The sequence below is a fragment of the Rhinatrema bivittatum genome, chromosome 8 (assembly GCF_901001135.1).
Source record: "Rhinatrema bivittatum chromosome 8, aRhiBiv1.1, whole genome shotgun sequence".
Taxonomy (NCBI): Eukaryota; Metazoa; Chordata; class Amphibia; order Gymnophiona; family Rhinatrematidae; genus Rhinatrema; species Rhinatrema bivittatum.
In genome coordinates, this window is record NC_042622.1 from 36,185,664 (window position 1) to 36,201,467 (window position 15,804).

At 44.5% G+C, this 15,804-nt stretch overlaps 1 protein-coding gene across 1 annotated transcript in view; it reads right to left on the minus strand.

Moving 5' to 3' along the window:
- JPH2 (junctophilin 2) overlaps positions 1–15,804 on the minus strand; it is a 139,250-nt gene that overhangs the window by 19,025 nt on the left and 104,421 nt on the right. Inside the window, exon 3 of the mRNA XM_029611949.1 lies at positions 4,907–5,025. Coding sequence (XP_029467809.1) covers positions 4,907–5,025 — 119 coding nt within the window. The remainder of the gene's footprint in view (positions 1–4,906; positions 5,026–15,804) is intronic.

Sequence of the window (15,804 nt, forward strand, 5' to 3'; positions counted from 1 at the left end):
CTGCAGACATTTGGCAGCAGGAAACACTTCACTGTCTGCATAAAGGCAGCTCTGTTTGAGACAAACCTTTGTCAGTGTAGGGCAAGGATTGGAAAGCAGCCATATTTGCAAACTGCTGGAGAAAACTCCACTTCTCATAGGTTTTTCTTCACACTTTTAATTTGCTGTAGGAAAAAAAAAAAAAAAACCCCAAACCCTTCCAAGCATTCCTGCTTGTGGAGGAGAAGGAAGGTTAACTGAAGATGACTCTTTCAGAGTCCTTCCGCGCCCAATGTCAGGGCTTCAGACTTTTGCAGTACCAGGGGAGGCCGTGCTGTGATACTCTGTAAAAATTCAACTTTTTTTTCTGGCATGAGGGGGGGGGGGGGGGGTATTTTCATTCATTACAGTACTATAGGCTTTTCCCTGTTGCTAAAAAAAATTCAGCGTGCTCGATGTGCAGCCGTGGGCTGTCTGGGGAAGTCAGCCGGATAAACTGACCTGTGGAACTTATATCAGCCATGCGCCCATAGAATATACCCGAACAATCTCAAAGTTGTCCCGCTATGTTTATCCGGATGACTCCAGGGCTGCCTTTCGTCACAGCTAAAGTTATCCAGACAACTTACCTGGATAACTCTGAATATCCAGGTTATCAAGCTATACTAGCCAGATAACGTCAGCCCCCTGAGAACACGCCCCTTCCCCTTCCCCTTCATCTGGATAAATTTGATCCGGATAATAACTTTACCCGAGTAAAATGTATATGCTTAGAGAGGTGGGAATTTAGAACTTATGGGTTTGTCTGGGTAACGAGAGGAACCTAGACAGATCCCTTTGAATATCGAGCTCAATATGCTTAATACAGCAAAAAAAAAAAAAAAAATTGCTTAAAGATATCTCTGAAACAGGTGCGGCAACAATGAAGCATGGGATTGAGTCCTGCTCTCCTGTCCAACATTTACATTAATAAAAAGAGAACCTAAAAATCACGATGAACTTTGCTCAAGTGCCAAAGAAGCCTGCCAAAAGGGCTTTTCTGGATTTCACTCCTCCTTCTTTAAGGTTTATTTCACAGAGCTTTCAGCACAGCTGCTCAGCTCCATTTTAGATCTCAACATCCTTGGAGGTGAACTTTAAGAGCTGCACGCATGCTGATATCGGGAGTTGGGTGTGCACAAATTATATCCCAATGACAGAGAGGAGCACTCGGGAGGAGGTGTGGCGTTTTATGTCCGGGATGGCATAGAGTCCAACAGGATAAACATCCTGCATGAGACTAAATACAAAATTGAATCTTTATGGGTAGAAATCCCTTGTGTGTCAGGGAAGACTACAGTGATAGGGGTATACTACCGTCCACCTGGTCAAGATGGTGAGATGGACAGTGAAATGCTAAGAGAAATTAGGGAAGCTAACCAAATTGGTAGTGCAGTAATAATGGGAGACTTCAATTACCCCAATATAGACTGGGTAAATGTATCATCGGGTCACGCTAGAGAGATAACGTTCCTGGATGGAATAAATGATAGCTTTATGGAGCAATTGGTTCAGGAACCGACGAGGGAGCAATTTTAGATCTAATTCTCAGTGGAGCATAGGACTTGGTGAGAGAGGTAACGGTGGTGGGGCCGCTTGGCAATAGTGATCATAATATGATCAAATTTGATTTAATGACTGGAAAAGGAACAGTGTGCAAATCCAAGGCTCTCGTGCTAAACTTTCAAAAGGGAAACTTTGATAAAATGAGAAAATTGTTAGAAAAAAACTGAAAGGAGCAGCTACAAAAGTAAAAAATGTCCAAGAGGCGTGGTCATTGTTAAAAAATACCATTCTAGAAGCACAGTCCAGATGTATTCCACACATTAAGAAAGGTGGAAAGAAGGCAAAACGATTACCGGCATGGTTAAAAGGGGAGGTGAAAGAAGCTATTTTAGCCAAAAGATCTTCATTCAAAAATTGGAAGAAGGATCCAACAGAAGAAAATAGGATAAAGCATAAACATTGGCAAGTTAAATGTAAGACATTGATAAGACAGGCTAAGAGAGAATTTGAAAAGAAGTTGGCTGTAGAGGCAAAAACTCACAGTAAAAACCTTTTAAAAATATATCGAAAGCAGAAAGCCTGTGAGGGAGTCAGTTGGACCGTTAGATGATCGAGGGGTTAAAGGGGCACTTAGAGAAGATAAGGCCATCGCGGAAAGATTAAATGATTTCTTTGCTTCGGTGTTTACTGAAGAGGATGTTGGGGAGGTACCCGTAATGGAGAAGGTTTTCATGGGTAATGATTCAGATGGACTGAATCAAATCACGGTGAACCTAGAAGATGTGGTAGGCCTGATTGACAAACTGAAGAGTAGTAAATCACCTGGACCGGATGGTATACACCCCAGAATTCTGAAGGAACTAAAAAATGAAATTTCAGACCTATTAGTAAAAATTTGTAACTTATCATTAAAATCATCCATTGTACCTGAAGACTGGAGGATAGCAAATGTAACCCCAATATTTAAAAGGGCTCCAGGGGCGATCTGGGAAACTACAGACCGGTTAGCCTGACTTCAGTGCCAGGAAAAATAGTGGAAAGTGTTCTAAACATCAAAATCACAGAACATATAGAAAGACATGGTTTAATGGAACAAAGTCAGCATGGCTTTACCCAGGGCAAGTCTTGCCTCACAAATCTGCTTCACTTTTTTGAAGGAGTTAATAAACATGTGGATAAAGGTGAACCGGTAGATATAGTATACTTGGATTTTCAGAAGGCGTTTGACAAAGTTCCTCATGAGAGGCTTCTAGGAAAAGTAAAAAGTCATGGGATAGGTGGCGATGTCCTTTCGTGGATTGCAAACTGGCTAAAAGACAGGAAACAGAGAGTAGGATTAAATGGGCAATTTTCTCAGTGGAAGGGAGTGGACAGTGGAGTGCCTCAGGGATCTGTATTGGGACCCTTACTGTTCAATATATTTATAAATGATCTGGAAAGAAATACAACGAGTGAGATAATCAAATTTGCAGATGACACAAAATTGTTCAGAGTAGTTAAATCACAAGCAGATTGTGATAAATTGCAGGAAGACCTTGTGAGACTGGAAAATTGGGCATCCAAATGGCAGATGAAATTTAATGTGGATAAGTGCAAGGTGATGCATATAGGGAAAAATAACCCATGCTATAATTACACAATGTTGGGTTCCATATTAGGTGCTACAACCCAAGAAAGAGATCTAGGTGTCATAGTGGATAACACATTGAAATCGTCGGTGCAGTGTGCTGCGGCAGTCAAAAAAGCAAACAGAATGTTGGGAATTATTAGAAAAGGAATGATGAATAAAACAGAAAATGTCATAATGCCTCTATATCGCTCCATGGTGAGACCGCACCTTGAATACTGTGTACAATTCTGGTCGCCGCATCTCAAAAAAGATATAATTGCGATGGAGAAGGTACAGAGAAGGGCTACCAAAATGATAAGGGGAATGGAACAACTCCCCTATGAGGAAAGACTAAAGAGGTTAGGACTTTTCAGCTTGGAGAAGAGACGACTGAGGGGGGATATGATAGAGGTGTTTAAAATCATGAGAGGTCTAGAACGGGTAGATGTGAATCGGTTATTTACTCTTTCGGATAGTAGAAAGACTAGGGGGCACTCCATGAAGTTAGCATGGGGCACATTTAAAACTAATCGGAGAAAGTTCTTTTTTACTCAACGCACAATTAAACTCTGGAATTTGTTGCCAGAGAATGTGGTTCGTGCAGTTAGTATAGCTGTATTTAAAAAAGGATTGGATAAGTTCTTGGAGGAGAAGTCCATTACCTGCTATTAAGTTCACTTAGAGAATAGCCACTGCCATTAGCAATGGTAACATGGAATAGACTTAGTTTTTGGGTACTTGCCAGGTTCTTATGGCCTGGATTGGCCACTGTTGGAAACAGGATGCTGGGCTTGATGGACCCTTGGTCTGACCCAGTATGGCATTTTCTTATGTTCTTACAGAGCGGGAAGGCGTGTGCACACAAGTGCCGATGCGTGCATGTCTCGCATCGGAAGAAGCAGCGGCATGGTGTGGTCATTCCAGGGCGGGGCCGAGAGAGATGTGTGTGCAAGTACCTGGTCCAGCGCCGTGCGACTTTACTTCTGCTATTTTGAAGGTGTAAGCTAAAATAATAAATCAGGCATCTGTGAGGGGTCTGGGGTAACTGGGGGTGCAGTCTGTATAACCAGGGGGTTGGGAGGACCTAGGAGAACACTGGGTGAACTGACGGATGAACTAGTGAAACTGGTCCTCGGCTGGATGCACGTCTGTTTTAAAAATACAGGCAGTTGTGCGTGCGTAAGATCACTTACATTGCTGGGCACACACAAGCTTAAAATTATGCGCTCACGTTTGCACGCCTAGGCTATTTTATAACAAGCATGCATATGTGCGTGCGTGCTATAAAATGGCCACGTATATGTGCGCCCATGTGCCCATTTGAAAGTTACCATCTTTGTCTCTGAATGTTGTCATGTCACATCATTGCTGTGATCCTCCTCTGCTCATGAAGGTAGAAAAGCAGAAAAACAGGTGCAGAGGAGGATAGGTCCATGTGAAGATGCTTGACTCACCTTTGAACAGGTTGAAAGACATGTAGGGCTACTCCAGTGAAGCAGACACTTGTACCTGTGGTGAAACAGACCAATTCCTGCTGGCATGCCAGCTCCTGAAACAGCCACGTACTATGGAAGACCTCCCACGGACTACAGACCGGGCCATGTACTGTGCTCGATACTGGAAAGCACAGCAGTTGGGGTCGTAGGACACAATAAGAAGACTAACATGCAAATTTTGTTCCTAATACTTAAAACAGTCTTATGCTGATGTGTTGTGTCCTTGTAGCAATATTAGCTACAAAATTTAGTATGCAGTGAAATAAGCTCATTGTACCTGGTTGGTAAAAGTCTGGAGAGAGCTCCCTGGCCATCGTCCTGGCTATGCTAGATTCAGCATTAGCTGCGTGGGCAGCTTGCTCTGCCCCATCACCCTTGGCTTTTGCGTGGCTGGTCCTGTGGGAAAAGAACATAATCACTTTATTCTTATTTGTTTGCATAAATTCACATATTGGACCATCACAGATGACTCCATGTTTAACTTTTAGGAAGTACCCAGTCATTAACTTAGACAAGTCATTGAAGAGAGAGAGCTGGAGCTACTGCTGGCAATTGCTAGGGAGCTTCTTGGATTTTTATAACTGAATCGCCATTTTTATTTCTTCTATTCCATGTTTGTAACATTGAACTTCAGAGTTGTTTTTATTTTCTATTCCCGATTTAACCTCATTTATTTATTTATTTATTTATGGTTTTTATATACCGGAGTTCCTGTATACAATACATATCACTCCGGTTCACAGTTAACAGTAATAACTACTGCCGGGTGGCAGTTTACATGGAACAAATCTTGGAACAAAAAACAGAAAATTGGTCTAAGTAAATAAGAAAAAAACAAACTAACTAGGCTAACTATAAACATATGAATAAGGCAATTTATAATCTTGGATAAATAAGGCATAGGGATAAATACATTAGAACAAAAGGACAGGGATTGTTTTTTCCTTCTAGATCTTAGCTCTCTGGGAATGCTTGCAGGAAGAGCCAAGTCTTTAGTTTCGCCTTAAAAGTAGTATGGCACGGCTCAAGGCGGAGGTCAGGTGGTAGGGAATTCCAGAGGGACGGGCCCGCCGTTGATAGAGCGCGTTTTCTCAGGGAGGATTTTGCAGGCTGGGTAATCAATCTGTTTTGGTATGCTCTTCTAGTTGGTTTATCGGAAGTATGTAGTTGCAGCTTGAAGGTTAAGTTGAGTGGGGACAAGCTATGAAGGGCCTTATGTATCATCATGCTGCTTTTGAACTGTATTCTGTATCATATACCTCATCTCTGCTAATTAAATTTTATCAGCGAGGAAAAGGCAATGCTGCTTTAAGAAAGATCACTTTATTTTGCAATGTATCTGTTGATAACTCAAACAATAATTCCACCTCCCTAAACAGTACTAGACTTAGTTACACCTTTTCTAAGAAGATGATAAGAGTGTGATGGTATCCCCCACATGCACCTGCCAATGACTGCAGAAATAGTTTGATCTACAGAAATTGCACCAAGTAGCTAACCGGTGATTACATTTCTATGTGTGTCAGCTCCTGCAGCAATAAACACATGGTCTTGACCAAGACCTGTAGACAGGTCTGGTTCTCAGATTAGCAATTTACCCTGGTTTTTTGACAAAGTTTTCTGCAAATATATCCGAAGACTATTCATGGTGGATATCCTGAAAACCAGACCTGTCTGAGGCCCTTCAGGGCCAGAGTTTGAAAGCCCCTGGTCCAACTAGAGCGGAACCTCCCAAACCTGTCCTGGTTTTCAAGATACTCACAATGAATATGCACAAGATAAATTTGCATATCCTGAGTCTCCAGTGCATGCAAATTTACTTCGTTCATATTCACTGTGGATATCCTGAAAACCCAATCAGCTGGGGGGTCACTAGGACAAGTGTGGGACCAACTGTCAAAAGTTGCAGTTTACTATGGTCAAACTGTCAGCAATAAGCAAGTATCTCCATTGAGCCATATGGAGTTGCTGACAGGTAGGGATGTGCATTGAAACAGAACATTACATTTTAAAGAAATTTCCTGTTTTGTTTCAAATCATTTTAAAACAAAAGAAACTGAAATAAAAGGTGCCACCATAAAAAGCCTCTACTACCAATTCTTGATTGCTCCTATCCTGTCACTGCAGCCTTGGTCTTCCAGTGCCCTTGTTAATTTTGCTAGAAAATGGCACTGGATAGGTCCAGTCTGGTGTCATGTTGCACACGGGCCCTACAAGATCTCACAACCCTAGCAGAAGAACTTGTAATGTACTGCTTGAGCCTGTGGGAGGTGTGCCTACTTCTGTATGACACCCATACTTGCAAGTCCGTGAATTAAAAAAAAAACAAAAAACCAACTTATACTGTTTCACTAAACTTGGGTTAACTTTCTTTCCTTCCAAGATTTGTTTCTTTCTTTCAATTTTGTATGGAAAACTTTAAAAATGATACAGGCCTTGGGCCACCAGTGCCATTTTCAATGGTAGCAGCGGCAGGGCTGGAGTAACTGAAGCTCGCTCCTGCACCATGAAGTGTTACATGGTAAGGGTGTTCAGGATAGAGAAATGGGGGAATCGGGAGGAGGGCCCAACAGGACCAATATTAAAATGAAAAGAAAAAAATCAAAAGAAAACCAAACAAAATGACAAGTTATCCACAGCCACCTAGGAACTGGGTACAGTTTCTTGCTAATATCCACCATGCTTTAGCTTCTGTCCAGTGCAATGCAGTATGTGACACTTTTGTAGTAAGGTGTGTCTACTGTAAACACAGTAATTTAAAGGACAATAAACCAAAGCTGTATACATATTCCTAACTTGTTCTACAAATTAAGAAGGTAACTTTCAAACAACTCTGGGCAATCCCATATGCATGCATATGGGCCATATGGATATATCTACTAAAGAATTATATAACCTGCATGTATCAGGTATGTGCAGATTATAAAATATGCATACATCTACTTCCCAACATGTGTGAATGTTTCCTTATGTGCGAATATCTGCAATGCATGCGTGTATATTATACGTGCAAAAAAAATTGTGACTTGCTTGCACAAAACCCTGATAATGCGTAAAAGTCGCTGTATTTTAAAACATTCGCATGTAATTGAGCTCATCAGTTTGCTGAAACCTCTACCAGTCCTTCTCCAGGTCATCGAGACCCTGCTAGCTCTTTACCCTGTTTGCTTCCCAGTTCACCCAGACTTCCCACCCAACTATTAGTAAACAATAGAGGAGTCTGATATCAATGGTGCAAGATAATTAGCAGATATAAAATTATGAGAATAACTTGCCAAACATCCGCATGTATGTCTCTTATATAACAGCAACTTGCATGTATACCTTTTGGCCATGCCCCAAAACATCCCTACATGCCCCATTTTTTCATGTGTAAATGTGTGCACGAGACCAAAAATACACACACATTTTAGATGCTTACAAAATTGTATGTATGCAAATACTGTTGTGTAACGGGTTTTGTGTGCCCTTGGGCCTCGACCCGACCCCAAACGGATCCAGGACTGAACCGACGGTTGGCGACGTGTCCCAGCATGGCAGAGTCACGGTCTTACCCTCTGCCAGGCTTGCAAGCTCCCAAGGCCAACAAACTGATGTTGGGAGGTGAACGGTCCTCCGACCATTCCAAGCCCTTTCGGACCTGCTGCTTAGAATCGGCATGGAGCAGCAGGCCGGCCTGAGGATGAGGGCAGACTGAGGCCTTGACACGAAGACATGAGACTATGACTGATGCGATGGCATCTCAGATGAAGACTGATGTGAAGACAACACACCAAGGCCAATGCAACAGCATCAGAGACGAGATGAGGAACTTGACGAAATCCAGATGAGACGAGAAGCTGGGAAGGTGGACATTGGCACTGTCTCTCAGGGCGCCCTACTCTGCCCACCTTCACGGGCGGACCCAATGGGCTGGTCGCGGACCACCCTGTCCCACTACACGCCCTACACAGCCCAAGGAGGCTGGTCACGAACCACGAGGAGAGCGGGACGAGCGCAGGGAGGAGTCCAGCCGAGGCGGAACTTCAACGACGGAGCCAATGTCATCCGGAGCTCCACAAAGTCTGGCAGGGCAGGATGGGCTCAGGAGCACAGGATACAAGTCCACTGCCGGCATCTCCGAAGACAGAGAAGCGTCACCTGGAGATCTATGGCCGGCAGAACAGAAGGCACAAGAGCACTGGACAGAGGACACCAAGGAACCTGGAACATCAGGAAGCAGGACATCAGACAAGACATCAGGAGTCCTGGATGGGGACCTCAGGCAACGAAGACATGGCAAGACGCTGATGAGACGAGGAGCTCCACGAAGAACACCAATGACCTGACGGAGCACTGGCAGGTAGGAGCCTCCAGGACTGAAGCAACTCCGATGCAAGGCAAAGACAGAATGGAGGAACAGCCCTTTTAAAGGACTAGCACAGGAAACAGTCTCAAGGTGGGGCCCAGGGCATATCTGGCCGTGGGCCCTTTAAATCCTGAAGAAAGGCGCGGCCGCGCGCCTAGGAGGAAGCAGGAAGCTGTGCAGGACAGTGGACAGCGGTCCTGCACCGACGTCGGCGTAAGGAGCAGGGCTGGGCCTAAAGGCAGGCCCCGATGACAGCAGCGGCGCCTGCCGCTGCAGGTGGATCCAGGGGCGGCTCCGGCCGCCAGATGAGACTTGGGACTGCAGCCTCCAGCCGCAACGATGATGGAATGTCGGCGGCGGCTCCGTGCCGCGTTGATGGCAGGGAAGTCCGCGGCAAAGCAGAGCAGGATGGGCAGCCTCCGGGCCACAAGAGGAAACTGAGTCCGCGGCTCCAGCCACAGTGAAGGCCCGACTTCGGCGGCCAGCCGCATCGGGAGCAGCATAGGGTAAGGTGCCTGCACGCGGGGAGACCCGCGGGCAGGGTTCATAACAAATACAAGCTATTAAGGTGCATATATGGTAATTTTGCGCACACAATGTTTTGAAATTTCACCCCTCAATATAGAAAAATCATATCATCCTGAAATAAAGGAGAAGTATTCAGATACTTTGCACAGTTGCAAGGAGAACAATCAACAGTTGTAGATGTTAACTCATTACATTTTGGTGTGCATTTTTGTGTCATATCCAGGACTGAAAATTACTGGGCTCTTTTTTCAAAAGGAAACCATTTTACCTAGTGAAATCTGGAGTGATGGAGGGCAGTGGGAAAGGGGATCCTGCTCAGAGAGGCTCACAGGCAGTGCATTGACGAGCCTGATTATCTGAACTTTTTTCTTTTCTGTGCATTAGCACACTCAGCATCCCCTAGAAGTCTGATAACCTATGCAGGGCCAGAGTTTAAAGGTAAGCAACACAGGCAGGTGCCAACAGCACTGAATTCTGAAAGCACCCAAAAATCTAGCACCTTCCTGCCTGCGATCTCCAGAGGGAATCCGCCTGCTCCCCTGCCTATTGGTGCCACAATCTTAACAGGCGAAGGAATGGGAATGGGAATTTTGCAATTGTGGAACTGATCATTTGGTATAAAAAGGATGGGAATTTGATATTAGTGGAACTGCCTGATAGTATTGTATGTAACAGGTGAGTGTGAATCGTGGAACATTAAGATTAGCGAAAGGGCAGTGAAGAAGAGTGGCGATTCCTTTCTGCTTAAAAGGCAGTGTGGGATACGGAAGTTCCAGGTCTCACTCCCTCTTATCCTGTTATGCATACGTTGTACAATGATTTATGAATTTTTGTATTCACTTTTAGCATCGCTAATAGTGAATATTCTATTTTTGCCATAATCTTAAATCCAGCCCGGAACATATTCAGAATTTGAGGAGTTTGCTGTGTTTCATGGTTTGTTTGTTTTTTTAGCTAAGCAAAATGGGAAACACCATAGAATGGCACCGTAAGAAGCATTAGCAAAACGTTAGTCTATATGTCTGTATATATGTCTGTCTGTATATATATTTGCACACATGCATACACACACACACACTTTCACCTTCAAAGCTTTTATTGGATGCATTCTGCCTTTTCTGTTAAAGATGGAGTAGAGTCATTTTGGAGGAGAAATATGTTTCAGCAGCCCTGTGAGAATGTGTGACCACGAGGATAGCACAGCCCTGACGCGCCAGCAAACAGTTCAGGTTAGTTTTATTTCTACAGTTTTAGGCAGCAACAAAAATCAATTTCAGATATCAGGAACAAAAACACCAGCTTCATTTCATTTTTACATCGGAGGAACAAATTACTCTCCCCAAGCCTCTGGAGGTATTTTTCAAAGGAAAATGTAAATATAATATGCTGCCATAGCAGTTTTCAAAAGCCCATTTACCTGCATTAGATGCACTTAAAGGTGAGTAAACCTATGGAAAATTCAAAAGCATTCATCTGAATTCAATAGCGATTCTGAATTCTCCATAGGTTTTACCTGCGTTAAGTACACAACACGGGCTTTTCAAAATTGCTACAATAGTAAGTTAAGTTTATATTTTCCTTTGAAAATTATTTTATGTACGTAGATCAACCTTTGAAAATTGATTGGGGGGGGGGGGGGGGTTGAATGCATCAAAGTACACTCAAGAGGAGTTCCAGGGACAGTGTTAGTGTTACGACTGACGCTGCCCGCGGTTGATGGACGTCTGGCTGCCGCGGCGTCTGCCTGCCGTCCTCTCCACCGTCCCTGGTCCGGCTTGGGCGCTGCATCCCGACATGTTGTCCAGTACCATAGGGGTGCGCGCACGCCGCACAGCCCTGCTTCTTATTCTCTCTTTGGTGCGAACCTCAGGGGCGTCCCCCTGTGATGATGTCACGCATCCCAGATACAAAAGCCTACACTTTTTGCTAGCTAATCGAGTTAGCAAGGGAACTCCTTACGGATGGTATTCGCTCTCCGTACCTAGCTACTCTGCCTCTCCAACTTTTGGACTTTATCCTAACGGGGTACCCGCTCCTCGGGGGCCTCACTTGCTTTTCAAGTCGCTATCAGGAACCGGTACTCGCTCCTCGAGGGCCCGTGTTCCCTGCCTCGCTGCCTGAACTTATCGCTTCTGCTTGGAAGAAACCGCTGCCTACATCATCAGTGAGTTACCAACTTTATTTCCTCAGAGCTGCTCCCTGGAACCAGGTACTCGCTCCTCGAAGGCCTGCCTCTATTCCAGCTTCTGTGTCACCTTCTGGGAGAAACCGCTGTCAGAGCCATAGAGGGAATCACTGTACCAGAATCCTGAGGAACCCTAAGCCCAGCTGGGCTTCATCTCTACTCACTACTGTCACCTCTGGTGGCTTCTCAACGCTGTCTAATAAAAGATATAACTCTGTGTTGTGTGTCCCAAAGCTGAGCCTGACCTGTGGCCCCTCACGGGACTTCCCTCCGTGGGCATGGTCAGCTGCCACAGTATCCAAGGGTCCACCCAAAACCTTACAAACAATAACAGTTAGAGAGGGGAAACAATTTATGTATGCATATACTTTTGATTTTTTATTCTATCTATGTAAATGCAGGCATCTGCTCCCAAACAGCTGTAAAAGTGTCCGCTAATTTTCAAAGCAGACTTACACACACAAGTCTGCTTTCTATGTGTGGACTTCAGACCATCGTAGGCTGTTATAAAATTACCCCTCTCCCCCATGTGCATAATTTTACATGCAGGCAGCCTCACTTTCAAGTCTATCTGTGGTACAGCCTTTACGTATGTAAGTGGATGCACGAAGATGAATGCTTAGTATTTTCCAAACTGAGGCGGGAGATTTACGGTTTATAAAACACTGCGTATTTCTGCTCTGCAAGTACTTGCATATTTTTCAGTATGCACAGTATTTCCAATGCAAGAAAATGCATGCTTTAACAATTTTATAAACAAATTTTTGTATATTTTAGATGCGTAACAATACATAACAGCTACGTACGATAAACCCAATTTACACATGGAAGCAGCTATTTCATAAACTATATGCATATGCAGTTTTGAAAATACTTGCATGTTATACTTGGAATTACAAGTTCTCCAATACACTGCCAGTTCACCCAGACAAGTTGATTTCATGTGACCCAATCAATTGGCAGGTGTAAAAGTGTACAGATAAGTTTGGTAACGTATATTCATATATATCTCTTCAAAATAACATATACCACACATTCTTCTGAACCTGTCCAAGAATGTTCTAGCCTGCCCCTTTTTTCCGCCAGTAAAATGTGCATGTAAAATGGAAAAGACATGTTACAGATGTGGATCCTTGTGTTGGAGTGAGGTTGACACTACCTACTGGGAAGGCCCCATAGGTCCTCACTGCTAACTGGCAGAAGCCCATGCAGAGATTAGGCTGGAGCTTTGCCTATAGCAGACCCTTTCCCCGCAGATTGATACTTTGCGTAATGGGAGCCGGCAGGTCTTAGGAGATAGTCTCTGGAGAAGGCTGAAGAGAGGCGCTGTAGTCAGGGCTGGCGGCATCAGGAATGGTCGGGTCACAGGTTATGGTCAAGGCAGGAGGCAAACAAGGATGGTCACACAGCCTGGGAACTGGTCAGTACTGGAGATCAATCCAAGGGAAATCAAGGTAAAGCTGGAGACGAAGAGGCAAGCAAGGCTGAAGAAGACGACTCCTGAAGCAGCAACTCTCACTACCTGGGGGCAGTCAAACCTTTGCTAAGGTAGTGAGGGAGAGGCAGAGGAGGCCCTTATGGGACTAGGTGTGTGACGTCAACTGAGGGCACCGCCGCCCATTTCCTGCCGCGGGCCCTTTAAATCTGCCTGGGTTCGGTGCGCGCCCGCCTAGGAAGAAGAAGTGGCTGCATCCACCCGTGCGTCAGCAGTGACCTGCTGTGCTTCGGGACTGCCTGGCATGGAGATGAGTGAGCTGGTTAGCGAGGCAGCCCGCGAGCTTGCAAACATAACTTGCACATACTCTCAACATTTATAAAATAACATATCCTCAAGTATATGCTACTTACATCTATAAGTATATACTATTTTTACACATAGAACCCCCTTTGAAAATTCACTCCATACTAGAGAGACATTCAGCGGGGGGTTTGGATTGGTTTGAATGAGGATTGGATTGACATATATCCTTTTCGATTCTGAAAAGTATGGAGGTAATTTTCAAAGGAATTATGCATGTATTGTAGCAATTTTCAAATGTCCACTTATACAGATAAAGTGCGTTTACACATGTAAAGCCCAATTCTAAGCATGTAACTGGTTTTTAAAATCAGGCCCTAAGCACACAAATTTTCTCGCAAAACTTCCCTGCATGAACTGGGAGGTGTAATTTGTGTGGGGAGTCATACAGGATAATTTTCAAAGTCAACTGACATGAATAAATGTGCTTAGAAAATTGCTGTAATTTGTGTGTATAAACACAGGGGATAGTAGAGGAAGTGCTAGGAAGGAATTGTAAAGCTGAACAGTTGTGTGGATGGGCAGACTGGATAGACCCTGCCATCATATTTCTATGTTAGCAGCCCAGAAAGTTTTGCAGGCTCTTACATAATTAACCCTGCTATGGCAAAGTTTCTGTCATTTGGTTAAATTATTTCGTATTTCATTCAGCAACTCCTGGAAAGAAGATTATGCTGAAATGTTGTGTCATTTGTTTATTTTTTTTTAAAACTAAACCAGGCATGGCTGGTTCTATGCTGACTAATGGCTCAGATCCTTTCCATAAAATGTTTCACGTCGCATTCACTCCATCTCTTCAACTGGCCACCATACACACAGCACATCTAATAGCAAGTGGGCACGGCGCTATCCTTGCTTTGCAAGAATGTGTGCTCGTGTGTTTCTTTAACTTTTCCCTTTCTCCTTCATAAAACGAGTTAAGATTCTTGCTGCTGCACGTAAAAATAGTGGGGGCAAAAGTGCAGCTTTTCACTCTGCAGGCAGCAGAGATCATGTGAACGATTCACAGGAGAAACCGTCCCTTTTTTGGTCAAGACAAAAAGCCACGGTGAGGGTGACTAATTCCAGTAAAATCTGCGAGGAACCGGGGGGCAGTTCGTCAGATGAAGGCTTTCTTCAGCCTCGAGAATGAGTGCAAACTCTGCTCGCATACTGATTCCCCCGGTGGTATTTCAACTGGAGCGCGAAGGGTTTGGGGGAGTTTAGACCCAGTGTTTCTCAAGCCGGGCCAGGAATCCAACCCAGCCAGTCGGGTTTTCGGGCTATCTGCAATGAATATGCACCAGACAGATTTGCATACTGCATGAAAATCTCTCTCCCGCACGATCACTGTGGATACCCTGAAACACCAGACTGGCTGATGGGGGAGAGGGAGTGGATGTGAGGTACGCCAGGAGCAGCTGGCTATCTCCGAAAGCTGCTTAATGTGTGTGAAATGCTATTTTGTGTGTCATGCTAAGTGCAGCCAATCAGGATGAAGAAAGCTATTGACAATATTTCACTGGCGTGTACAAATGCATTGGGAAGAGACAGGTAGAATTAAGTTATCAATATAGTATCCCCAGTATATTATTTTCTACGGACTATATTATTGGAAAACAAAATTGGGGGCGTGCAAAACATTATGCACATTATCCTGCAAGTACAGCCTCCATAGGGCAGAAGTGAATATCATCTGAGCTGACCCCGTTTCCTGGATTGCAATAGAAGAAACTGGACACAGTTCTTCCCATACACGGCCCTTCATACAACTAAAAGACTCTGCAGAACTGACATCTGCCCCGAATGGATGAGTTAGGGAAAACTCCACGGACAGCTGGGTTCCAACCCCGGCCGGAATCCGGCACCCTAATCTTGCACAATATTCAAATTAGCCATGTGATTGTGAGCAGCTTCCCCCCCCCCTTTTATTTATTTATTTTTTCACTTGAATGGCATTAGGATATTAAGGTGTTACAAAATCCAACAAAGCTGTAACAGAACCGGACCAACAAGCACAGGAGGGCCGGCCCTTGTGAGATGAAACGTCAGCTGGAGACGGCCAGAGCAGAGGGCTCATCTTTGAGCGGGGCGTCAAAACGTTGCTGTCAGAGATGGTATGCAGCGGCTGAATAATTATTGCTGTCAACTTGGTGAAGGGCAAGAGTGGGGGGGGATGCTTCCTGCTGTTTCAGCACAGCTAAACTCTCCAGTTATGGCTCTGGCTGGAGAACCCAAATTCAGGAGGACAGTCTCTGCGCTTGAACTTAAAGCATTTCACTCACGCCTCCTTTATTAAGGGACTGTTGGAGGAAAGCTGGAAGCTGCCAGAAAGCA